Source organism: Neolamprologus multifasciatus, chromosome 23, assembly GCF_963576455.1.
Source record: "Neolamprologus multifasciatus chromosome 23, fNeoMul1.2, whole genome shotgun sequence".
Taxonomy (NCBI): Eukaryota; Metazoa; Chordata; class Actinopteri; order Cichliformes; family Cichlidae; genus Neolamprologus; species Neolamprologus multifasciatus.
Window position 1 is genome coordinate 43,074,540 of NC_140460.1, and position 27,957 is coordinate 43,102,496.

General features: G+C 42.3%; 1 protein-coding gene across 1 annotated transcript in view; it reads right to left on the bottom strand.

Moving 5' to 3' along the window:
• Window positions 1-27,802, bottom strand: part of plcd4a (phospholipase C, delta 4a) — a 41,145-nt gene extending 13,343 nt beyond the window's left edge. The window contains exons 1-10 of the mRNA XM_085151669.1: window positions 27,332-27,802; window positions 22,399-22,446; window positions 21,745-21,903; window positions 20,062-20,290; window positions 14,761-14,890; window positions 14,000-14,231; window positions 13,651-13,852; window positions 8,004-8,148; window positions 4,952-5,104; window positions 4,641-4,808 (exon numbers count right to left, since the gene is read on the bottom strand). Of these exons, the coding sequence (XP_085007795.1) occupies window positions 4,641-4,808; window positions 4,952-5,104; window positions 8,004-8,148; window positions 13,651-13,852; window positions 14,000-14,231; window positions 14,761-14,890; window positions 20,062-20,290; window positions 21,745-21,903; window positions 22,399-22,423 (1,443 nt within the window). The 5' untranslated portion in view covers window positions 22,424-22,446; window positions 27,332-27,802. The remainder of the gene's footprint in view (window positions 1-4,640; window positions 4,809-4,951; window positions 5,105-8,003; window positions 8,149-13,650; window positions 13,853-13,999; window positions 14,232-14,760; window positions 14,891-20,061; window positions 20,291-21,744; window positions 21,904-22,398; window positions 22,447-27,331) is intronic.
• Between the last annotated feature and the right edge of the window lie 155 nt (window positions 27,803-27,957).

The following is a 27,957-nucleotide window of genomic DNA, read 5'->3' on the forward strand; positions in this document are numbered from 1 at the left end:
TGCATCTACTGGAGTTTGAATGTGCATCTAAATGTTAGAGAAGGCACTCAGGTATAGGAAAAAGCTTGCATGAATATGTGTCATTGGGTGAATGACACTTGTTGTAAAAATTACTTTTCAAAACATCAACCCTAGAAAAGGACAACATGCTAATCCTGGCAAACACTTGCTATTCATAAGCATGAAGGCCCTTGGTGGACGAAGCCCTTGCACTTTGGTTGCAGACATCTTATGATCACATTTGACCTCTAAAAAGACAAGACAGAAAAAGCACATTCAGATTGAAAGGGAGTGCCCCCCCGTTGCTCTATGTAACCACCATTGGACTGTCTTTTCTTAAATTAGAACTGAACAGAAACATCTCTAGAGCTAGAAAAGTGTCTAGCAGCTCTAAACAGCTGATATGGAGCTTGCATTGTGCTGTGCCATCACATATCACATTTTGAAAATTTCCCTGGCCAGTTGCATTCAAAAGTCACCAAACTTTATTGATCCCCATGGAGAAATTCCTCTCTGCATTTAACCCATTCACTCAGTGACTCAGTGGGCAGCCATTGGGCGCCTGGGGAGCAGTGTGTAGGGACGCTACCTTGCTTAGGGGTACCTCAGGGTAGCCATTCAGTGGATTCGAACCCCCGACCTTCCAATCATGGTGGTGTTTATTTCCTCCCGTAGTAATGCTGCTGCCTTGTCTCCCACAGTAGTGTTTGTTAATGGGAGGAAACATGGTGGCCTGACCCAGAACTGTAACCATTAACCTTGAGACAGTTCTCGCTGCCCATGGTGGGTGAGGGGTTGCCACTCCCTAATACATCTAGAGACAAAGAAGATTTGCAAATGCTATTTGATCTATTTAACTATTTAAATAATATGCAAATATAATACTGTCATATTTTGGGATTTTTCCAGTGTTTTCTCCAGCCACCAAGTCCAGTCTCTGTTTTTCACCTCCCTGCGGGGCCATTTTTGTCCAGGCCCAGACTGATCTGCAGTTCATCTTCTGGACTCAATCGCAGGGATTTAAGAAGCAGCTTGAGCTGCCATTCTGTGCCAGATTTTCTGCTACTCTTTAGTGGTAACTTGGCTTCTCTATGTAATTTCTTAGATCTTTTGACTTCTCGTGGCTAATGATATTCTCTCCCTGTTTCCAGTCTGTCTCAGTTTGGGTCCAGGTTATATCACATACCTGCTTGGTTCACCTGTTCACTCCACACTGCTCTTCTTCTCTCCGCTGCACTGGTCTAAGCTCGGTCACGGTTTCATTACTCACCTGTCTGCCCTCCTGGACCCTGTCTCCCGCTGGAATTGGAGAGAGCGATTGTTGGAGCTGAGAGAGTCTAGCAGTTGCTTCCCCTCCCTGAAAATCACTCTGCTCAAGTAAGCAAAGTCCACCACCTCCAATCAGTGTAACTGGAAGGTTTTCCCCTGGACCAGTGACACCAACTCTATTTCCCTCTCTCCTAGTGAGCCCCCTCCTTGTGAATCCTGTTCTGTTTCCCTGGGTGGGTCTGCCTTTGAGTTCCATTGAGTGCTCATGGCTGTTTCAGCCTTGTGTCAAACTTGTGTGAGGTGTTTGACACTTAGGAAATGAAAAACAGGAAGAAACCTCTGGCAGAACCAGGCTCAGGAAGAACTGTCGTCTGCTTTGACCGATTCGGTTAAGAAGACAGGATAAAGACATGATGTGGAAGAGAGACAGAGATTAATATGATACAGTGCAGAGAGGTCTATGAACACATAGTGAATGAAGAAGAAACACCCAGTGCATCATGGGAATCCCCGGCAGCCTACACCTATTGCAGCATAACTAAGGGAGGATCCAGGGTCACCTGGTCCAGCCCTAACTATATGCTTTAGCAGAAAGGAAAGTTTAAAGCCTAATCTTAATAGTAGAGATAGTGTCTGTCATCCAAGTCCAGACTGGGAGCAGGCTCCAGAGAAGAGTGGTTGGAAAGCTGAAGCCACTGCCTCCCATTCCCATCAAAGTCATCTGTTTGAGTGGTACAATGGCGGGTGACGGATGCAATTGGGAGAGGGTAAATTCTTATATATCGTATATGTATTAATAGGGTTACACCCGTGCCTTGGGAAACCGCAGGTGGGAAGCAAATACAATGTAAACAAAATTGGTGTTAGCACGTAATGCTGTGGAACTCCAGTTTGTCCATGTAAACAGGGAACCTTCTTCACACAATAAGGTTAATTATGGAGTCTATTATTCCATAATTGGTTGGAATCATATATAGATATGTGAATAAAAGTTTACAGATTTTAGCAAGGCTATCTCTCTGCTCACTGTAACTTCTCCCAAGGACTACTTCTGATAAGACTCATGGTTCAACCGGCATTTGACTTCCTCAGGAAACAGTTTTCAATGCAAGCGATTTATCGTAGAGATCAAAACAAATGATCTTGAGTAAATCCCGTGACCTCCCATCTCTCGTGTAATGAATGGTTGGAACACTTAACTTCATTTTGAAAAAAGGTGAAACCCCACCTTTCTAGAGGATAACTTTCAGTGATCCCTGGGAGGCTCTCCAAGGAGGGCAAAGATTATCAAGGAAGTAATAATTATAGACCTTTAATATTCATTAAATGGTTACATTCTTCAATGATTGGTTTGAAGTTGATGTTGATTTATGCTGGTAGATTTATTTTTCCATGAGGAGTATCTAATATAGTCTTCAACTAGATGCTACAGAAAAGCTGTTAAATAACGTAGACTAAACAATTTTAGCTCCAAGTCCTAGCTAAAATATAGTAAATTCAGTCATTACAAGATTTTATTTAATCAAAAGGAGTGCTTCTGTTTTGGAGTTAGCTTAATTTAGTAATGGTTTTTATTCATAGACCATGGTCCATTTCCTGATTTGCCTTGAGGTTTTATCATCAGTATAAAATTGACTACTAGAGTTTATCCTGACAGGGTGGGTCATTTATATGGATACACCGTAATAACATGGGAATGGTTGGTGATATCAAAGTCCTGTTTGTGGCACATTAGTATATGTGAGGGGGCAAACTCCTCAAGATGGGTGGTGACCATGGTGGCCATTTAGAAGTTGGCCATCTTGGATATAACTTTTGTGTTTTCAACAGGAAGAGGGCCATGTGACACATCAAACTTATTGGTAATGTCACAAGAAAAACAATGGTGTGCTTGGTTTCAACGTAACTTTAGTTATTTACAAGTTTCTCTTTGTTCACAGCCATTGACATGTCGAAGAGGTTAACACGTGAGGAGCGGATCGAAATTGTGTTGATATCTGGTGAACGCAGTAACCGGGTCATTGCAGCAGATTTCAATGCAAGACACCCTACGAGACCACCCATCCCCCATGCTACAGTTAGCAAACTGCTTGCTAAGTTTCGTGAAACTGGTTCAGTGTTGGATTTGCCAAAATGTGGACGCAAGAAAACTGTCACTAATGAAGAAACATCACTGGCTGTCCTAGCTTCATTCAGCAAGAGCCCACAGCGTAGCGCTCGCCGCATGTCACTGGAGAGTGGCATTAGTCGAACATCCCTTCGGCGGATATTAGCTACTCACAAATGGCGCCCTTACAAACTCCAGCTACTCCAGCATCTCAACGAGGATGACCCAGATCGGCACACAGAATTTGCAGAATGGGCAAAACAAAAATTGGAACAGGATCCTCAGTTCACGCAGAAGATTTTGTTCAGTGATGAGGCAAACTTTTATGTGAACGGTGAAGTTAACAAACAAAACCACCGCTATTGGTCTGACACTAACCCACATTGGATGGATCCTCCAAGACTGTTGGACCAACAAAAGTGATGGTTTGGTGGTGTATATGGGGTACAACGATAGTGGGTCCATTCTTCATCAGTGGAAACCTCAAGGCCACTGGATATCTGAAATTGCTACATGATGATGTGTTTCCCTCTTTATGCACTGAAGCTGGCACGTTCCCTGAGTTTTTCCAGCAAGATGGTGCACCACCACATTATGGGTGCAGGTCCGAGCATTCCTAGATGAACAGTTTCCTGGAAAGTGGATTGGTTGTCGTGGGCGAGTTGAATGGCCCCCAAGGTCTCCCGATCTGACCCCCTTAGACTTTTATCTTTGGGGTCATCTGAAGGCAATTGTCTATGGTGTGAAGATACGAGATGTGCAGCACCTGAAACTACGGATACTGGATGCCTGTGCTGGCATTTCTCCTGTGTTGCTATCAGTGTGTGAAGAGTGGGAGAAGAGGGTTGCATTGACAATCCAACACAATGGGCAGCACATTGAACACATTTTATAAGTGGTCAGAAACTTGTAAATAACTCATGAAAGAATAAAGTTACGTTGAAACCAAGCACACCATTGTTTTTCTTGTGACATTACCAATAAGTCTGATGTGTCACATGGCCCTCTTCCTATTGAAAAAATAAAAGTTGTATCCAAGATGGCCGACTTCTAAATGGCCACCATGGTCACCACCCATCTTGAGGAGTTTGCCCCCTCACATATACTAATGTGCCACAAACAGGACTTTAATATCACCAACCATTCCCATGTTATTACGGTGTATCCATATAAATGTCCCACCCTGTATATCAGACTGGATCATCAGCACATGCACAGTGGGTTGTCTGAGAGTTGTGAGACTGTGTCAAACATCTAGACCCACCTTTAGTCTGCAATGGATACTCTCATGGTGTGGGTGATCTTCATCAATTTCAGCTGCCTCATCTTCATCGCTGACCTCCCCATTCAGAGAATCTTCCACCATCCCACTTAAACTCTGCTCTAAACCACCATCTTTCTTCGCCTTCACAAGAATCTTCCCCATAAGATCCTAACATAGGGGTCAAAAAGTCATCTTTAACATATACCATAGGTGTTCGGGGTTTCTTTAAATTTAGCATTCTAGTAGTTGATAATTTGCATTTCTATCAAATGATATGGCATTAGAGTTGGACAATAGATTACAGCCCTCACCTCAGGAGAGGGCAGTCTGATGGGGGCCTTGCCATCCAGTATAGTTTTCAACAACCTGTCACCAAGAATGTGGTTTAGATGATGTGCCATAACTCTCTGTTGTTCAACACTGCAATGGTTCTCAATGGACAGGATGACTGGATATTGTGATACCTGAATGGAGGAGAGGAGGAGGAAGAGAGATGGAGGGAGTGAGTACCTTTTGTAATTGAAGACTGGAAACATTTACAGTGAAATGGTAAAAATGGTAAATAGCTTGTATTTGTATAGCGCTTTACTTGGTCCTAAGGACCCCAAAGCGCTTTACACAACCAGTCATCCACCCATTCACACACTGGTGATGGCAGCTACATTGTAGCCACAGCCACCCTGGGGCACACTGACAGAGGCGAGGCTGCCGGACACTGGCGCCACCAGCCCCTCTGACCACCACCAGTAGGCAACAGGTGAAGTGTCTTGCCCAAGGAAACAACGACTGAGACTGTCCAAGCCGGGGCTCGAACCCGCAACCTTCCGATTACAAGGCGAACTCCCAACTCTTGAGCCACGATCGCCCCTACAGTGGTGTGAAAAAGTGTTTGCACCCTTCCTGTTTTCCTATATTTGTATGTTTGGCAAACTTAAATATTTCAGATCAAACCAATTAAAATATTATAACACAAGTTAACACAAAATGCAGTTTCAAAATGAAGTCATTTATTATAAAGACAGGCCCTGTGTAAAAGTGACTGGACCCTAAACCTACTAACTGGTTGGCCAGCTTAGCGTCTTAGCAGCAACAACTGCAATCAAGCATTTGTGATAACTGGAAGTGTTTTACAGCACCGTGGAGGAATTTTTGCCCACTCATCTTTGCAGAATTGTTGTATTTCATTCACATTGGAGAGTTTTCAAGCATGAACTGTATTTTTAAGGTCAAGCCAGAACATGTCTGTTGGATTCAGGTCAGGACTTTGACTAGTTTACTCCAATATCTTCATTTGTTTTTCTTAAGCCATTCAGGTAGATTTGCTTGTCCATTTTGAATCCAGAGCCAAACCCAAGTGCACATTAGCTTCAGGTCACAAACAGATGGATGGACGTTCTCCTTCAGGATGTTTTGCTACACAGCAGAATTACATGGTTCCATTTACCACAGCAGGTTTTCCAGGTCCTGAGGCAGGGAAACAGCCCCAGACCAACACACTACCACCACCATATTTTACTGTTGGTATGATGTTCCTTTTCTGACAATGTGTTTACAGCTGTGTTACTTTTATGCCAGATGTAATGGGACACATGCCTTCCAATAAGTTCAACTTTTCTTCTCATTATTCCTCAGAATATTTTCCCAAAAGTCTTGGGCATCATCAAGATGTTTTCTGGGAAAACTGAGACTAGCCTTTAAGTTCCTTTTGCTCAGCAGTGGTCTTTGTCTTGGAACTCTGTGTCAAGGTCTGGCTGTGTGGCAGCCAGGATGAGGACCCAAATGCAGGACAAAACCTGACCTTAAGCAGCTTTATTGCCGATAACTACAAACTAAAAATACAAAACACTAAACTCTTGGCATAGTAGCTAGACACTAGAAAGCAAAGCATGGAGCATACAGCACAAGGGTAACATGACCCGAGGACTACATGAAGACTGATGATGTGATGAGGAGCAAATACAAACTGAGGACTTAAATACACTGGATAACGAGAGGATGGGCAACAGGTGGTAACACAGGTCATAACAGACAGAGGAGACAAAGGATGAAATATAAGGAGAGTAACATGGGAACAGGTAAGGGAGACAAAACAGAGTCATGGCTAAGAAACAAAGAGAGAGGGAGCGAAAGACACAACAGGCTATGGAGACTAAGGAGTGCGCTAAAGACAGAACACAGAGACAAAGACTGTGGCAAATGAGAACAAGACTGACATACAGGAAAAAGGGAAAGGAAAACACTCAGGGAACTAGACCAGAACCACAAGGGATAAACACAATCAGAAAATCTCAAACACATAAGCAAACTGAACTAGGAAATATACCCTAGGAATACGACAATAATGAATAACCAAGATTCAAAAGTCTTCAAATGCAAACACTGGGTCAAAACCCAGGACCATGACACTCTGCTATGCACGCCATTTTTGCTCAGTCTCTTTCTTATGGTGGAGTCATGAACACTGACCTTAACTGAGGCAGCTAAGGCCTTGTTTGGATGTTGTTCTGGGGTCTTTGTGACCTCTTGGATGAGTCATCGCTGTGCTGTTGGGGTAGTTTTGGTCTGCCACTCCTGGAAAGGTTCTGTGTTTTCGCCATTTGTGGATAATGGCTCTCAATGTGGTTCACTGTACTCCCACAGCTTTAAAAGTGGCCTTATAAGGCCATAATAAAGCCATGTAATGGTTTTCCAGACTGAGAGATCTCCATAAATGTGTTTCATATTAATTCCTGAATTTCCTTGGATCACAGCATGATGTCTGGCTTTTAAAGGTTCTATTGGTCTACCCCACTTTGTCAGGCAGGTCCCAGGGCCATGCAGATTTGTTTTCTTTCCTCTTAATAATAAATACCCTCATTTAGAAACTACAGTTTGTGTGTACTTGTGTTATCTTTATCTAAAATTTAAATTTACTTGATTATCTAAAACATTTAAATATGACAAGCATGTAAAGAAATTGGAAATCAGGAATTGGAAAGACACTTTTTCACAACACTGTATGATAACAGAAAACTTAAATGTCTGCACATCATCTCGGGTTGTGCCTGCCTGGCTGTCAGACCAGCAGATGGATGGGCAATATTGAGTTTCCAACAAATATGAAATTTGGAATTAGATTCCTTTCATGTAAATTCAACAACCCATGCGTATAGAGTTCAGCAGCCTTGCATACAAAGACGCCATCATGCATGGGACAGTGTCTGCTTTGCACACGCTGCTTTTGCCAGGACACATGGGGGTGTGATATCCTCAGGGAGCAGAGGTTTTAGGCAAAGCATTCTGCTTAAGCTGTAGGACAGCCATCAACCAAAACACTGCTATTCCCTTATAAAAATGTAAAATAACCCACTCAGGTGATCCTACCTTGAAGGCATAGTTTCCAACTGCACTAACCACATCCTTGAAAAGTATCTTGGAGGTGAAAGTGTGTCCATGATATACAATGGGCTCTCCATTGGCACCATCCCAGCAGTCTACTTCAACACATCGGCAGCCACGATTCAGAGCCCTGAAGAACAAGGACAAATACAATCTTTCCTTTATTATTGATTCTGTTCTGGTTCACAGAAAGGTAAAAAATACAATGGCCATGATTATATCCTTCATCTTCTTCTTCTTCTTCCTTCGATTGCTCCTACAGTGGATCATCTGCCTCCATGTCACTTTATTTTTAGTATCCTCCACTGTCACACCAACCCTTTATATGTCCTTCACTACATCCCTGAACCTCTGAGGTCTTCCTGTGTTCCCCCTTCCAAGCAGATCCATAATCATAATCCTTTGTCTAATATATCCACCATCTGTCCTCTGCACAAACCATTTCAACTTTGCTTCTCTAACTTTGTCTCCAAACTCCTCTACATGAACTATCCCTCTAATATACTCATTTTTTAAAATGAAAATGTTATCATTGTCAACTCTGCCACCTCCAGCTTACCATCCTGTCTTTTTGTCAGTGCCACTATGATCTTGTACACCTTCCCTTTCACTCTTGCTTCTATCCCTGTGTCACACATCATCCCTAACACTTCTCTCCACCCAGACCACCCTGCCTAAACTCACTCGACCCTGTCTGCCTTTTATTCACACATTCTGGATTCTGTATTGCTTCTACTGACTTTCTGACAGGGTCCTGTGTGAAAAAATCATTGCACCCCCCTGTTATAACATAAATTAATGGTGGTGTATCGTATCTTTGGAAAGCCGAGTTCAATTTCTCTAGCCACACCGAGACCTGATTACTGCCACCACCTGTTCTCAATCCAGAAATCACTTAAATAGGATCTGTCTGACAAAGTAGAGTAGGCCAAAAGATCCTCAAAATCTAGTACAGCGATGAAGATGTTAGAAAGACCCAAGAGAAACATCCAAAGACCCGAATGCCTCGCTTGGTTGAGGTCAGTGTTCGTGACTCCACCATGAGAAAGAGATCCTTCATGGCAGAGTTCAAAAACCACCGCTGAGCAAAGACAAAGACTCATCTCAGTTATGCCTGAAAATATCTTGATGATCCCCAAGTCCTTTGGGAATATACTCTGAGCTGACGAGACAAAAGTTTAACTTTTTGGAAGGTGTGTGTCCCATATCGACATCCAGTGTAAAAGTAACACAGCATTTCAGAAGATGAACATCATACCAACAGTAAAATATGGTGGTGGTAGTGTGTTGGTCTGGGGCTCTTTTGCTGCCTGCCAGGACCTGGAAAACCTGCTGTGGTAAATGAAACCATGAATTCTCCCTTCTAGCAAAACATCCTGAAGGAGGATGTTCAGCCATCTGTTTGTGACCTCAAGCTGAAGGACACTTGGGTTCGGCAGCAGGACAGTGATTCAAAGCACAGTTGATCTCGGCTTAAGAAAAACACACTGAACACTTTAGAGGGGCCTAGTGAAAGTGCTGCCCTGAATCTGATTGAGACCCTGGCAACAGGTTCTAATCCCAACGCATTATATACCGACGATTGTGACAAATCGTCGCTATTTTAGGCGTTGGGAGTGCAAAGTCGTCTGCATTTTATGCATTGGGAAGGACAGCAGGCTGTTGGGAATGAGAGCGGGTTGGAATGAATCTATACATGTGCTTTACATGTGAAATGAAAATAATAAACCTAACAAAGTATTATGTACCTAAAATCTGTTGGAATTATTTGCAATCGCCATATTGACCAAATGGGTTTCTTGGTCTGCAGTGAACATGCTTCCTCTGCCCCAGCATCTGGTCAGCTAGCAATTCTGTAAAGTAACAATTTCAGTATTGTTACATCTATGGTATTGTTTTGTTCCTCATTAGCATACGGCAGTGCTACAAGTCTTAGTGCAAAGTGACTGTACTAACTGATTTATCTTCGTCTTCATCCTGTCTTCCTTCTCTCACCCCAACCAATCGCAGCAGATGGCCCCGCCCCTCCCTGAGCCTGGTTCTGCTTGAGGTTTCTTCCTGTTAAAAGGGAGTTTTTCCTTCCCACTGTCACCAAAGTGCTGCTCATTGGGGTCATATGATTGTTGGGTTTGTCTCTGTATCTATTATTGTACGATCTACTGTGCAATATAAAGCACCTTGAGGCGACTGTTGTTGTGATTTGGCACTGTATAAATAAAATGGAATTGAATATTGATTTCCAAAATAAGACTATTAGCAAATCCTTCATGGTATCCCTTGTATTATTCTAATATTTTCATTGATACATTTAATGGATGAGAAATAATCACTTAAAAATAATATGAGGTCAAGGCCCTCTCTTTATTTTATTAAACTCAGTGGAGTATAGTGATAAGAATGTTTTCCAGTTAGAAAAGCTTGTCTAGTTAGACAAGCGAGTGCCCACAGTTGCAAAAACAAGTTTTTACCAGCTATGCCAAATTTCCAAGGCAAAGACTTATATTCCACATAAAGACTTTGAAAAGCTTATCCACACCTTCATTAGTTCCAGATTGGACTATTGCAACTCGCTATATTTTGGCCTCCAATTCTCTCTCCTCCAACACTTGCAATTAGTTCAAAATGCCGCAGCACACCTCTTAACTGGCTCCAGAAGGCATGATCACATCACCCCTGTTCTAGCCAATCTACACTGGCTCCCCATCAAATACCTCATCGTTCTTAAAATCCTTTTGTACACTTTTAGAATTTTAAATAACCTGGCACCAAGTTACTTCACTGACCTCATCGACTTGTATGGCCCCATAAGAGCATTTAGATCCTCTAACCAACTGCTCTTAGTGCAACCAAGGCTCCGACGAAAGACTAGAGTATCGATCCTCCAATCGATATTCGCACATCAGAACCTATACAATCGTTTAAATCGCGCTTAAAAACTCACTTGTTTAATCTAGCCTTCTAAGCAAATTAGTTCGGACTTCCACCTGGTCTGCATTTGTGCTACATAACTGTAACTGTTTTTGTTGTCGTTTGTTGTAACCCGCATTCACTTGTGTGAAGCACTTTTATGGACACTGGTCCTTTTTAAATGTGCTATAGAAATAAACATTGATTGATTGATTGATTGATTGATTGATTGAGAAAAAAATTCTGAAATCAATTACATCAATGTCTACTTACTTACTAAATTTAAAAAGTAGACGTTGTGGGAAGCATTAAGCCACTTTGCTCTGTTTTAAGTGTCGTAAATAGAATAGAATAGAATTGCCCTTTATTTCCATTGTACATGTAAAATGAAATTATGGGTGCTCCACACCAACTGTGGATGAATAAAATATAAATAGCAAGACAGCAGGTATAAATATCAAACAGGAGAAATATATACAATCAAGACGAATCTATTAAAAACAAGAGAAAGGCATACAATAGAAAAGGAACACATCGGAGAACAGGTTGCAAAGTGCTTGAAAGTAGAGCGAAGGACTTAGTCTGAGTAGAGTCTGTGTGTGATTGGCCTTAGTGATGAGAGTTACTCAGACCATGGCTCATATTGATGAGGTGGGTGGGCAGGGGTGGGCGAGGAAAGTGTTTGCTGATAGTGTTTGACCCCTGTGTACCAAACACCATAGCAGTAGGAGAGAACGCTTTCCATTGAGGAGTCGTAGAAGGCCAGTTGCATCTTCCAGTACAGGTTATTCTCCCTGAGGACACAGAGGAAGTGAATGCGTTGCTGGGCCTTGTTTACCGGGGTGATGGTGTTTGTGGAGCCATTCTCCATCTGTAAGGTGGGGAGTGGACCTGCCTGCGCCTCCCAAAGGTCATGATAAGTTGTTTCGGGTCCTCCCTGGACGACCTGCTTGTGTGTGTGTGTCTTTCTCCCTTTTTTTCCTTTTCCCCGCCCTCTGGGTCTGCTTCCGGGAGAGTGAGAGTGTGGCGACGCCTGACCTGGAAGTGTCTCCGCTCAGCAGCCGACACACCTGTACCTAATCTTCAACCCAGCTGTCACTAATAAGCCCCCATGTTGGGATGAGGTAACGGTGTGTCCGGATGGCAGTCAACGCTGGATTGTACTCGTAAGTAAAGTGTGCTCGTTGTTGGTGATGTAGCTTTAGCTGGCTAACCTGCTCATCTGTTGTTGTCGCTTGTCTTTTAGGAGGAAAAGTACGGGGAAGAGGGTTGGAGAGAAGAATCTTGCTAGGATTACCACTGGGGAGACTCACCTGCACCACCACTGGGAATTTGGAGAAAAGCACTGTTGGACTATTGCCCTTCTTTTCATGTTTAAGACCGTTTTTTTGGGAATGTAAATAAACTCACTGTCTGCTTTGCATCCAGAGCTTCACGACTGAGTCTGTACTTCCCATTACCCGCGAAAGGATGTTCAGTTTTCGGTTATTTTCTGAGCACCAAGGGAACAAGTTCTCCAACAGAAACCTGGACTCTCCGTAGCAAGTGTCCAGTTACCAAGACCCTCTGAAGGTCTACTAGAAGATGTGGCCTGGCTCCAAAATGAACAGCTACAAGAAGAAGTGCCCTCCATGGAGAAGGAGACAAGAAGCCAAGATAATGGAGGGAAGTTAGCCAACTATCGGAGCTATAGAAAGGTGCGATGGTAAAAGAGGTACCTAAAAAGTGCTGTTCATAACTGAAGCCTTGGAAACTCCCAACCAAAGACTCACAGCCTTGGCCAGCTGCTTAAAGAGGTATGCCAGAGAGAAAAAAAAACAAGCTGTACTCCACTGAACCACCCAAGGTGTACTCTTAGTGGCAGAGCACACTTAAAGACAGCACACTTAAAGGAAAGAGAAACAATTTTTTTGACTGACCAACACGGTTCGGCTTGTGGCCTTCATCACGGTCATAGTAACACATAGTAAAAGTGTGCTTCAGAAAACAGAAAAAAATCCAAATGAACCAATCACATCTTCATAGATAAATCAGCTGACATATAACAGGTTGGTATTGGTTAATTGGTTAAGTCACGCCCAAGCAAATACTGGCCTAGATCATTAATGATGAAGAGGCGGGGGTGGAGACATAATCCCCACCTGTCTTAAAATAATACATGCATGAAATACATAAGAAGAATATTACAAATATACAAAAACGATGACAAAGGAAAGCATTTAATTATTAATGATCTAGTCCAGTATTTACTTGTGCATGACTTAAGCAAACCAAAATGATCAAAATTGATGATAATCCAACTTTGGACTACGAATACGAACTGATAAATCTCAACCTGATGAATTAGCTGTGAGCAACCATGTTTTGGCTTACTGTGCAATTTTACAAACCCCTACTCTTTCAAGGTACTACTCTTTAGAAGTATCTCTGGACAAGCTAGCATATTGCAGACAAGCTTGTTAGGAGTGGTTCACTAGCTACTCCAGGTCTTCAGGGAGTTTTTCCTTTCCACTGTCGCCAAAGTGCTTGCTCATAGGGGGTCATATGATTGTTGGGCTTTTCTCTGTATCTATGAAGCGCCTTGAGGCGACATTTGTTGTGATTTGGCGCTATATAAATAAAATTGAATTGAATTGAATTGAATTGAATTCATGTGCAACATATTTTAGAAGAAAGTTGGGGTGAATTTGATCAAAGCATGGTAATTTTAAGCCAGTACTGCTACCTGATGTATCCCTCCACACTGCTTTGTCCTCTGAGCTGGTCCTCCATCAGGTAGGTGTTGTGGGACGATGAGATGAAATAATGACAGAGTGGCTGAGTCATGTCCTGAAAGATCCCCCTCCGCTGTGGGTTAAAAATGGAGCCTTCAGCTGAGCCGAGGTACATCAAAAAGCCATCAAATGTCATGGCATTCATGCGCTTGGCTGGAACGACAGTGAGATGGTGTCAATGTCTTTTAACGTAATATGCTAACTGTATCATAAAATCTCATGAGGGAATAGACTGATCCTAATGTCATAAAAATTATATTCAAACAAAACATCAAGATGTATTCTTTACAATGTGTGCACCTTTGTCCGAGGGTTCATAGCACTCAATGAGCTGCTTAGCATGCAGTTGGATATCATCCCCCTCAAGCTGTTCCTCTCTAAGGAAGTCCTCCAGGTTGCTTTGGGATAGCTTCTGACCATCAACAGAGTATTCCTGAAATACCTTCAGTACATCCTCTCGCTGAGTCAACATCTTGTAGAAGAGCACAAACTCATCATTCTCCAGGGTACCTGATTGGGACTTATCAGCCATCTGAGACAAGAGGCAAAAAATGTGTACTGTAGTGAGGTGGACAGATGCAAAGTGTAAGATCTTGTTGAGAAATAAATATATATTCTTAATGCTTATTTGCTGATTAGATTGTTTTATGAGAGGCCCAGACTTCAGTGTAAAACTAGGTCGCAGGCTGACAGGAAACTGCATGCTTTTGCAAAAATAGGAGCTGCAGGCAGAAAGTGAAACTAAGAGTGTTTGATCGAAAGTGTGTGTGACGTCTAGATGAAGTATATAAATAACCAAGCTTCCTGTTTTTGCCTGAGACTTGAGCTGGCGTTGCTGTGTGTGCTGAGTCTCCATATGTCAAATTAAAGATCTTTGAGGTAGACCACTTTGAGCCGTGTCTTTCTTGGCCGTTGAAGAATACAAAGAACTGGATTTAATAATCTCCTAATCCTAGTACCAAGAACATTACAACAGAACCCAAACAACCTTAATACTGAATATTTAAATCACATGAATGTGTATACTTTGTTAGTATACACATTTAGTACAGGTGTCTCACTGTAAAAAGGTGGTGAGCATGATGTTCATTCATGTCCACATTCATCATCTTCAGCAGGTCTTGCACTTCCTTAAAGTTCATCCTGCCATCATTGTTCTTGTCTGCCTTTTTGAACCATTCACCAATCCATCTGAGTACAACAATCAAGGAACTTTCTAATAAAACTTTGTTTTGCTACAGTAATGGTACAATGGTCACTGTATAGATAGACAGACAGATACCTTATTGATCTCACAAGGGACATTGTTGCCTAACAGCATCATGACAAAGAATAAAAATAGTAAAATCACAATAAACACCACAATTAAAAGAGTCACAGGGGCCTGGTAAGGGCTTATACTATGACAGTGCAGTATGTATATATATATATATATATATATATATATATATATATATATATATTAGGGGTGCAACGATACACAAAATTCACGGTTCGGTTCGATACTTTGGTGTCACGGTTCAATATTTTTTCGATACAAAAAAATGTTCATGCCTTTTTTAATTTGTCATTTATTAAAATTATAAATATATATTTAAACTCAAAAGTACAGTTTTTAAATTTAATGTTGCTGGAACAACAAAGTAATAAAAATAAATCTATCTGACCGAGAAATCACTCATCTTTGGAAAAGAGAGTTTATTACAGAGAAATGTCTCTTTCCAAAATAAAAGCTATACTATACGCTTCTTCTGGGCTATATTCTCAGCAGCATATTAAACATATCAGGTCCCCATAAGGAGGATCATGTGCTAACGCAGTGGTTCCCAAACCTTTTTTGCTGGGCCCCCCTTGTTTTACAAGAAAAATGTTCGCGCCCCCCCCCTCGCGCGCACACGCACGAACACATCCTCCAACCACACACACCCATATTTTGCTCCATTGTGGTTGATTTCACACCTCAAACATTTAGTAAACAATTAAGCAAATACAAGTAATCTGCAATAAATTACAGGTAGTAAAAAAATAAACTACTAAGTCTTTTACGCTACGTCCACACCTACACGGGTATTTTTGAAAACGCAGCTGTTTCATCCACACGTAAACGGCGTTTCGAATCCCTCTGCAAAATGGGTTCAAAAACATAAATAACTGTAGGATGCTGTTTGTCCGTGATTTGAACCGGGGGAACAAATCGTGGCAGGATCAGCCTGATGTTATTTGTATCCCGCTGTAACCTTACTGTATAAAGAGCTAACATCTCCAAAATGTCAGGAGTAGTTAGTCATTACAACAAGTGTTGGTGAACTACAAATCAAGAATGTGGGATACTGTTTGTCCGTGATTTAAACAGCCCAGCGCTGCTCCCAACAAAGGGAAAACCAATCCTGCAGGGAGACCTACCTTGGCACTTGTGCAGGTGAAACCAAAGGGCAGATTTGCTTCACCATATTTTCTAGTCTTTGGCTTAGAATGAAGTTGGTTTGGAAACATATTCAGCTATGCTTCATCTCCTGCTTTGCGTTTGTGTGGGCGCCCGTGCTAGCAGTGTCCAAGCGTTTTTTGTTTTTTTTTTCCCTTTTCATGCCGCGCCCCCCCTGCAATGGCTCTGCGCCCCCCCTAGGGGGCGGGCCCCACACTTTGGGAACGTCTGTGCTAACGGCTGTCTAAATGACTCGGGTAAAGTTTGTAGCATGCGTGCTTGTTGTTTTTGTCTGCTTCCACTTGTCTTTGCACTAGGATGATGTCGGAGTAAATGTGCAGTCATATTCGTTGTGTTCCCACTAGTGCTGTCAGCGTTAATCTGAAATGACGTTAACGCCACAACACGGCAAATCTCCGTTAACGAGCTACCGCGGATCGCCCCGTGCGTGGGGCTGGACGGCCAACACGTTAGCGAGCTAACTGCGCTAACACACTAGTTCCCACCAATGTAATTGAGCATTGCGTGGCACATCCGACATACTGTTTTACTTTTGTCCATGACGCGCTTACCTTCAGGGTCATACGTCACATGAAGACCAAAATAGTTCCAAAGGCCAGATCTGAATGAGGGTGGGGGAGGTTCAATTTGCCATGTTGCAACGAGCTTAGCTTCTGTCTCGCTAGCTTGCCCTGCGCTCAGTGAATCTGTGTTCGACTACTCCGCCTAGGCTGCACTGTCGAGCGCAGATCCACTGAGCGCTCAACACAGAAAGCATCGTCAGAAGGAAAGTTGATCAAATAAATTAAACATTTTGTATTGTTCATACATATGCGCACCGAACCGAAAGCACTGTATCGAACGGTTCAATATCGATACGAGTATCGTTGCACCCCTAATATATATATATATATGTGTGTGTGTGTACAGTACCTCTATTGCTTAAGCCACTGCACTGAGCTGCGGCCACAAGGTGGTTGGTGTCTGTCGTGGTGGTAACCCCCGAACCAAATGGTGGACACCAGAGGTGAAGGGAGCCACCAGGCTGAAGAAGGCTTGGCTAGCCTGTGGTACTTTGGAGACAGCTGATAGATACTGACAGGCCAAGCGGAACGTGGCTCAGGCAGTGGTTGAAGCAAAAACTTGGGTGTGGGAGGAGCTTGGAGAAGCCATGGAAAAGAATTTTGGACTGCCTTGAAGAGATTCTGGCAAAATTCTGAGAAATTTGTAGGAAAATTGTAGGAAGGAATATTTTGAGGACCTCCTTAATCCCACTGGCACATCTTCCGTGGAGGTGGAGTCTGGGAACGAGGGGGTCAACTCGCTTATCTCCAGGGGTAAAGTCACTAAGGTAGTTAAACAACTCCTTGGTGGCACGGCCCTTTGGGTGGATGAGTTCCTAAATGATCTGGATGTTGTAGGGCTGTCTTGGTTGACATGCCTCTTCAGTGTTGTGTGGAGCTCAGGGGCGGTACATCTGGATCGGCAGACTGGTGTGGTGGTGGGGAAAGTCCTTGGATACAGGAGGAACAATGTGTTTTTTGTCCTGGCCGTGGAACACTGGATCAGCTCTTTATCCTCTTGAGGATACTTGAGGGTGCACAGGAGTTTGCCCAACCAGTTTAAATGTTGTTTGTGGATTTGGGGAAGGCATTCAACCATGTCCCTCAGAGTGTCCTGCGGGAGGTGCTTCAGGAGTATGCGTTGCCATTCAATCCTTACACAACTGTTGCAAGAGCTTGGTCCACATGGCCGGCAATAAGTCAGACTCATTTCAGGTGGTTGATGGACTCCGCCAGGGCTGCCCTATGTCACCGATTCTGTTTGTGATTTTTAGGCCATGGTCCTCAGCTGGAAAAGGGTCCCCACTCCGGGTCAGTATCTGGGGGTCTTGTTCACGAGTGACAGGAGCAGGCGATGGATTGGTGGTGCGGCTGCAGTGATGCAGACGCTGTACTGGTCCATCGTGGTAAGGAGAGCACTGAGTGTAAAAGCGAAGCTCTCAATTTACCTGTCGATCTATGTCCCTACCCTCACCTATGGTCATGAGCTGTGGGCAGTGACCGAAAGAACGAGAACATGGATACAAGTGGCAGAAAGGAGCTTGGCTGATCTCTCCCTTAGAGATAGGATATAGGAGGAGGAGTTCAGCCATCTGTGAGGGGCTCAAAGTAGAGCTGCTGCTCCTCTACATTGAAAAGGTGGTTTGGGCATTTGAAAAGGATGCCTCCTGGGTGGGCATGTCTGACCCGGAGAAAGCCCCGGGGCAAACCCAGGACATGCTGGAGGGATTATATCTCTTGGAGGAGGTGGCTTCTCTTTTTAGGCTGCTGCCCCCCTGACCTGGGCCCAGATAAGCAGAAGAAGATGGATGGATGGATGGATGGTGATAAAAATTAAAGAAAGGTAGAAATGAAGTTAGTTAAAAACAGTAAAAGTAAGACTGATAATTTGTAAGAGAGATGTGCAAATTGCATGAAGGTATAAATACAAAAATAAGTTTGGGATCTTATGTGTGACAATGTAGTAGTACAGGTAAAGCAAAGCAGGGAGCATTGAAGGTGGATTCAAGTAATTCCATGGTGTAAATATGAAGAGAAATGGAGTAGTACTCTTGAGTATATGAATAATACTATGGCGATGACAAGACTGTCAGAAAGAATCATAAGTTTGAAACAGGTCACCTGTCCCAGCTTGCCAAAAGGCACCTGAAGGACTCCTTGTGGGACACCACATGTCAGAGAGGCTGAGGAAGATACAGAGTCACCAAAGTGGACTGAGAAAGTTCTCTCCTGAACCACTCAAAAGCTGTACCTTTGATGCCCACATGGTATATAAATGGGACATGAGATGGTCTACTGCAGGAGTCCCCAACTCCAGGCCTCGAGGGCTGGTGTCCTGCAGGTTTTAGATCTCACCCTGGGTCTACACACCTGAATCAAATGATTAGTTCAATACCAGGCCTCTGGAGAACTTCAAGACATGTTGAGGAGGTCATGTAGCCATTTGAATCAGCTGTGTTGGATCATGGATACATCTAAAAACTGCAGGACACCGGCCCTCAAGGCCTGGAGTTGGGGACCCCTGGTCTACTGTATCAAAAGCAGCAGTCAGAGCAGGTCAAGGAGAAACTACTGCTGACCAATAAGGACATTAAAGGCTCACCTCAATTTTGCCAGAAAACATCTTGATGATCCACAAGACTTTTGGGAATATATTCTCTGGACTGATGAGACAAAAGCAGAACTTTTTGGAAGGTGTTTGTCCCCATTATATCTGGGGTAAAAGTAACACAGTTGTAACACACCTTTTAAGAAAATGAACATCATATTAACAGTAAAAAATGGTGATGGTAGTGAGGTCTGGGGCTGTTTTGCTGCCTCAGGACGTGGAAAACTTTCTGTGGTAAATGAAACCATGAATTCTGCTCTCAAATAAAACATCCTAAAGGAGGATGTCCGGTCATCTGTTCATGACCTCAAGCTGAAGTGCACTTGGGTTCTACAGCAGAACAATGATCCAGCAAGTCCACCTCTGAATGGCTCAAGAAAAACCAAATGAAGACTTTGGTAATTCTACAAAGATGAGTGTGCCAAAATGTCTGCATCACGCTGTAAAAGACTCATTGCCAGTTACTGCAAACACTTGATTGCAGTTGTTGCTGCTAAGGGTGGCCCAACCAGTTATTAGGTTTAGGGGCAATCACTTCACACCATCACTTCCATGCAGGTTTGGAGTTTTCCACCTTAATAATAAACACCTTCATTTAGAAACTCTATCTGACATGCAAATGTGATTATAAGATTACTGAGTTTAGTACAGTAACTCATTACATTACTGTATTACTGAAAAATGTAATGTGATGTAATGTACACCCAACACAAATTCTTTATATATAGTTAGGTTGACCGCATATGTATGTACACTGAGTGAAGGATACTGATCGAGTTTCTCCCTCTCACCCATGTTTTCCACATTCTCAATCAGTTTCCTCATGCCCCATATCCAGGACTGTGCTTCCTCAGCTGACTCGGCCACCAGGTCCAAATTGCCCCTGCGACCGCGAAAGACCAATGTGAAGCATCTGTCGGGTGGGAACTCATCTGCAATACTGAGGAGGACCTCACTCTGGTGCCCCTCTCGAACTGCTTCCACATCATTCACAGAAACTAGGAACAAAGAAAATGGGATTTAGGAGGTTTTAGATATGAAAATGAAGCAACAAAAAACCCCAAAAAATAAATAAATAAATAAATATTGCTCACATGAAATTTTGCAAATATCATATTATTTTAAACAAAACAAAAACTAGAGAAAACATAGAAAAGACAAAAACAATCAAAAAGTAAAACAGCAAAATGAACAATCGATGAAAATCAAATCCTGTTTGGTGAAAACGATGAAAATTTGGCATGGTGGATGCATGGATGACATGTACACAACCAGTGTTGGGCAAGTTACTTGAAAAAGTAATCAGTAACTAATTACTGATTACTTCCCCAAAAAAGTAATCCAGTTACTTTACTGATTACTTATTTTCAAAAGTAATTAGTTACTTAGTTACTTTTTAAAAACACGATTTACAACCTGAATAGGTGATAAAGTGATAGATCTTTCAGCCCAATTCTACTTTTTCTGCATAATCATCATACAAAATGTAATCAAATGGAAAAGTCTCTTTTTAAACTTGTTTTATTAGTTTTAATCTTTTAACTTTATGCATCAAGCAAAAATTTAATTATCTGCAACATTCTCTGACTGGAAGAAATTTGTTTAACATTTAAACCTATTTTCTGCACATTCCAGCACATAAAATAAAATATTTTTTGTGTTTACACTCAGTCTTTCAAATAGATGCAAGTAAAACACAGCAGAAAATAAATAAAGTCAAAGACTAGCGGTCCTGTTGCTCTATTTTCACCTGTAAAGCAGGAGTGGGGTAGGCGGAGGGTTACCCTGGTGCAGGTGTGCAGCGGTCAGTGGAAGAATCCGCGAGTTTCTCTGTGAGTTTCCCATTACGTCGTAGCTACTCGGTGCTTGTTTGGAAGTTTAGGGTTTTTTTCGCTGTAAAAAGAAGTTTTCTTCCCACGCACAACGGACACTAATGTTTTTGTCACTTTTTATGGAATCAAACTCAAAGTAAGGTCAGTACTTCCACGCTTTAAACGCTGCACGCTCATACTCTCTCTGCACTCGATATATGATCCATTGTTGATCTGCACACAGCTGTTGTCACGAACGTCGCACTCGCTTACGTCACTGTCATGAGACATTCTCGCAAAAAAATCACGGTTTTAGTAACGCAGTAACGCAGCGTTCCTACGGGAAAGTAACGGTAATCTAATTACCGTTTTTGCAATAGTAATCCCTTACTTTACTCGTTACTTGAAAAAAGTAATCGGATTACAGTAACGCGTTACTGCCCATCTCTGTACACAACAGACAGGAAAGCAGTGAGAAAATGGTTTCAAACCCGTGTATTACCCAGATTGTGCCAGATTGTCAGCATGCTTAATGCCAAGAACTTGTGACCCGCACACACATATACTTGTATTTAAAACGCCCACTGTTGGAAAGGGTCTGTTAGGTCATTTTGGTTCTTTGATTATAACTGTTCTCTTACATGTGGAGCGGACATTGCCAGTCTTCTTAGACTGGTACCAGATGGTCATGAAGTCATCCTCCAGCTTGAAATATCGCTGCTTCTTCCAGTTACGAGACTTAATTTTCCTCATCATCGCCCCCACCAGCATGGCCTGGAGGTTATCATCCCCCTGACTACCTGTGTAAAAGAGACAGTCATCACAAATAAAAAATAAAGCATGGTTCGAAGAAATTTAAATGCAAACATGCCATGTTTAATTTTAATTTCAAGTTTCTGACAGGCTAATGTGAAGGTCCATCACACATGACACTGTCTAGACATCTACTACTGAATAGATATGCTAAACAAAAAAGACTAATATGCATCTTAAATGTGAATTAAAAAAAAAGAACATTTCATTTAAGTCAGTTTAACAAAATAAGATTTAGTTTGTTTCATCTGTGAATCAAATATTAAGCAGATATTCTGCTCACATTTGTGTCATTTGTGTTCTTTGATTATGTTTCTAAAACTAGAGTGACGAGAATGATGCTATAATGAACTGTTTAAAATGAATCAGATGTTCCAGTGCACACACAGGAAAAAGGTCAAGGGGGGAGAGGAACATATACTTATTAATCAAACAAAGTTACCCCACCACAGCAGGCATAAACAAGACATGAGCTGACTTACGGAGGCCATTTCCTGTGGAAGCCATTTGTTGTGTGGTCACTCTGCCATCTAAAGGGCAAAACACAGCAGTCAGTGCAAGAAAAGGAGAACAGCTCTGACTGTAAAATATGCCTTCAAGTCACTCTTAGACGTCCTTTCTAGACATCACATGTGCCGAGATGACATCTGGCATCAACTTTATTGACATCCAGTCACCTGATGTCCAGCCACACCCTATTACCCTCCCTCTCTCTGAGTTTTCACCTACCAGGTCAGAGATTACTTCATTTAAATCATCTTATTACTCTGGTTACATTTCTCATGGACATAATGTGCAGACTCTCAGCGTTCATCCACATTTGAATTGGATCAGCGGTTTGGGCCTCTTTTTAAAGGGATGAAAATTAACTGGACAGTTGACTCAAAGGCCATTTTATGGGCAGGTGTGGGCAGCTCCTTTGTTATGTCGTTGTCAATTAAGCAGATAAAAGGCCTGGACTTGATTTGAGGTGTGGTGCTTGCATTTGTAAAACACTGCTGTAAACAACATGCAGTGAAAGGAGCTCCCCATGCAGGTAAAACAAGCCATGCCAGAAAAAACAAGAATTTGCTACAATGTTACGAGTGGTAACCAGCAGTTTATTAAAGCAGTGGAATAATCTTCAAGTCACTCGCTGATCTTAAACAAACAGCTCTCATTAGCTCAATCACATATAGATTCAAATGATTTTTTTCAGCGTAGTCATATATTTATATACTTGACATGAATATACGGTTTCTCTTTATTAGTTAGTTAGTAGAGTTTCCAACCATCCCGTAAAAAACAGAATTGTCCCACATTGAGAGAAAATATTACGCGTTTCGTGTTGAGGTGAAAAGGAAAGCAGTTTGTCCCGGACTTCAGCTACAATAAAAAAAGACACAAAGCTGGAGTTATTCTGTGTCTTTATGCTTTCAGCTGTTTCTTCTTCTCTCATCCTCTCCCCTCCCTCTCCTGTTTCTACTTCAATCATGAAACTGATCAATGATCAGCTGATCGGCTCTCTTGTTTGTTTATCACTTTGCGCCAGAAACAGGAAACCAGGGGATGTCGCGCTAAACAGCAGCGGCACGTTTAAGCTTGATCAGCTGTTGTTAGAATTTATTTAATATTAATTTCTAGTATCAGCTGATGTTTGCTGGAGCCACAGCTGTAAAGCTGCTGGTCATGATGGTTTGGTTATCTGGTGAGAGGGAAACATGAAGATGAAACCAGGAGATGTCCTTACTGAATCATCAGAGCTGAACAGGTGATGGAGAAACAGGTTTACCTTTTAGGTGACATGGATGAGTTGAAGTTATGAACTGTTTCTGAGAGACAAATAACACCAGGATCCTTTTCTAAGCAGCTGACAGCTGGTAACTGTGCAGGGGCGGATCTAGCAAAGTGTTGCCAGGTGGGCAGGTAGGGCATTAACAGGGAGAGGGGGCCACAGAGAAATACTTTTCTTTCTTATTCTCATTTAAAATGTCTCGCTTTAATAAATAATTATCTGAATCTTACAACAAACGATTGATAGATTGATACATATACACCATCAGAACAGTGAACATCGCTGTCACAACAGCGTTTGTTTGCATTCACACACACAGACAAAATATCAGAACTCTGGTATCAGAAACATTTCATTGTGGTGATTCTAACTTTATTGATTACCTTTTGATTAGATCTATTCTATCTAAAGCGCTATGCAAATACAGGCCCTTTACCATTTATTCTATCCTATTCTGATTAGATTTAAGAATAATTAGCTATTAGCAAAATCACACACTGTACAGATAAACTCTGGTTTGTCACTCTATATAACTTAAATCATAAAAGGCTGTATGTAAAGTCCTTTTGCCCTCCCTCAGATGTGTAGAGAGATAAGCCGGAGGAACCTGTCTAATCTCTTTCACCTGAATAGCTGTGTCACTAGTCGTAGCTGTGAGCATTGCTACAGTGCTTCAACAGAATTACTTACAAAATAAATGCATAGAACAGGCCTGGACAAAAAGGATGGTTCCCACAACTTCATATTTTGTTGCACAACCTGCTGCAATCAAACGATTCCTGTAGCTGTCAATGAGACTTCTGCACCTCAGCAGGTATTCTGGCCCACTCTTCGTGAGCAAACTGCTCCAGTTGTTTCCGGTTTGAAGGGCGCCTTTTCCAGACGGCATGTTTCCGCTCCTTCCAAAGATGCTCAATAGGATTGAGGTCAGGTCTCATAGAAGGCCACTTTAGAATAGTCCAATGTTTTCCTCTCAGCCATTCTTGGGGGTTTTCGCTCTGTTTTGGGTCATTGTCCTGTTGTAAGACCCATGACTGAGACCAAGCTTTCTGACACTGGCCAGCACATTTCTCTCTAGAATCCATTGAGATTTCATTGTACCTGCACAGATTCAAGACACTGTGCCAGATGCAGTCTGTGAACATAGACCCGACGTGCCATTTCTGTCTCATCCTTCCACAGGACTTTCTCTCAGAAGCTTTGTGGCTTGTCAACATGTAGGTTGGCATATTCCAGTCTGGCTTTTTTATTGTTTGTTTCCAGTAATAGTGTCCTCCTTGGTCGTCTCCCATGTAGTCCACTTTGGCTCAAACAACGATGGATGGTGTGATCTGACACTGATGTTCCTCGAGCATGAAGTTCACCTTGAATCTCTCCAGAAGTCTTTCTGGGCTCTTTTGTTACCGTTCAGATTATCCGTCTCAATTTTCCTCCTGCAGCCACGTCCAGGGAGGTCGACTCAGAAAACAATACCAAAAAGAGTCAGTCACAGAATGAGGTGTTGGGGATTGTCAAGGAAGTTTTTGATGGGAGCAACCCAGATAGTTAAAAGCTGCTCAACCCACAATGTCAAAGGCCGTGTGAAGCAGGCAGGCTTGGGCACCCAAACTGCAGCCTCTCAGAGGCAGGACTAACTCAAAACACAGATTTATTTCTGATTACAAAATACAAGAAGTATAAAATCTATGAACCAAACGGATAGGCAGCACACACAGCCAGGAATAGATGGAGAACGAGACGCCCGACACAGGGAGACGCAGACACTATACATGATAGGGCAATAGGGCAGGTCCTGCCCCAAGTGGAGCAGTTTAAGTATCTCGGCGTCTTGTTCACGAGTAACGGGAGAAGGCACCGGGAGATCGACAGGTGCTGCAGCTGCAGTGATGCGACGCTGCACCGGTCCGTCGTGGTGAAGAGGGAGCTGACGGTAAAAGCAAAGCTCTCAATTTACCGGTCGATCCACATCCCTACCCTCACCTGTGGTCCCGAGCTGTGGGCAGTGACCGAAAGAACGAGATCAAGGATACAAGTAGAAGATGGATGGGAATAGGGCAGAGAGGAAACACCAGGGTAATACAATCAACGGATGAGATGGGGGAAGCACAGCTGATTATAGTACACACAGAACAAGTGACTGTCAAAGTAAAACAGGAAGTATGCAAAACACACAGAGACGCAGACTAAGTACAGGCAACAGCAGGAGCAACATGCTGAACAAGGGATTAAACGAGTCAGTACGTGGGGCATGGAACAGCGAGGATGCATGAAAACAGAAAGCTACAGACTAGAGGAGTGATATAAAGTGATATAAAGTGATATAAAGTGATATAAAGTGATATTAAGCGAGCGATTAAGGCAGGAGAGAGCAACACACAGAGACACAGGGTAAAAAGCAACATGAAGACTAGACTGACCTAACAGGGGAGGACAACAGAGATGAGACCAGGCATGAACATAGAGAAAGTGCTTTGAGTGCTCAGAGTAGAAACGTGTTATATAAGAAACAGTCCTTTACTTTTTAAAAGATCGGTTTTCGTACCACTGTATTAATACGATTCTGTAGGATTTTCTTATATTATTAATAAATAAGTTATTAAATAAATCAAACCAGTTCCTCATTTTAGGCTGTTAAAGAAAACAACAAACAGTAACGTGGATGCTGAAGATAAACAATCTGAAGCTGTAAAGAAAGGCTTGTTTATCCAGTTACCATGAGACAAAGTTGTTTTGTATTTTGGGAGATCTGTGTTGTCCCCTCAAAGAAAGAAGGTCCATCTCCAAAAGTTGATTCTGTTCATCTGGATGTTCTCAGTGGGAGAAACGTTTCATCATCATCAGGTGACGTCTTCAGTCTCAGCTGCAGGTTTCCAGCCTTATAAACATTTTCATAGTGACTGACACCAGCCCACTGAAGGAACAGTTTATAAGATTGTCAGCTGGTCACCTGGATGATGACGAAACGTTTCTCCCACTGAAAACGTCGAGATGAACAGAATCCACTTCTGGAGATTTACTTACCCGGATGATTGAGCATCAAGACATCCTATAACATTCACCAGCTGTTTTACTTCATGAATGAATGCAGACTCACTTTCTCCGAGTGCATATTCATGAGATGCTCCACAAAGAAGCTTTCTGCCCTGTGCTGCTTATCCTGCTGGGAGTTATTCTGCTGGTCTTTCATGTTTTTATGTCTCATAACATTTTTCATACTGTCTTTGTTAAGCTCCTTAATCCAGCTACGCTTGACAAATCTCTTTTTTCATTACCGTTAACCAAGCTCTTTCTGTTTCACAGAATCAGTTACGATTGTCTCTGACATCAGTAAAGTCATGTGTTTTACCTAAACCACTGGCAGAGCTACACTATACTCTGACTACAACAGAAACCACAAAGCTGCCGTGTTACATATTGGTAAGAGTGTTGTTTTTTATCAAGTGATGAAAGGTAACATTTTACTAGAAAACAAAAAATATGACAAAGATTCAGTTCAAATATTCAAGTATTACAGCAAGTGAGCGTGCTCCTGTGTTTCTGAGGAGCATGTGTCCTTTATAGTTCATACATAAGGAAAGGAAACGAAGCCATGGAAGAGAAAAACAGGGAGGAAAACTTTGGAAAATGAAGGTGAATCTGACCTGTTGCAGGATCATCCCGGTCTCCGGCTGACTGCTGCTGTGCTGTTAAAAGATCATCAAATCTGGGAGCCTCTGCTGCTGCTGTGCATCTGCCACAATGCACTGATAACAGGACACGTCAAACCTGGGTGAGCAGGTGAGTGAGCTGCCCCTCCTCCTCACTGTTCCCCGTCTACTTCCTGTCCCCTTTCTTAAAGTGTTCTGCAGGTTGTGCATGCATTACATTTGGAGCTGAAAGACTTCCTTTGGATGCTAAAGCTCAGCTCCTAAAACATCATGAGTAGCACAGAGTTGGGTTGAAAGCGCCGTAAATAGCCTGAATTGTTTGGTGGGGAAGGTTTCAGTACAGTGAGTTTCACTGGCATTATGAATCCATGTGAACACTTGCACCTTGTAGTTTTGACTCACCTTGATTGTGCTCATTTCACATTTAAATGTAATAAATGATTTTAAGAATTTTCAATGCCTAAATGATTTACTGTGCATTTTAAATAAACATTTCCAACTAATTGAAAGTCGGTTTTTCAATATTTAGGAAGCTGAGTGAGACTCACAGCAGCCAGACTCGTTATATCTCTTGTGTTGAAATATTACAGTGTTTTAGTTTTATTAAATATTTATTGTTG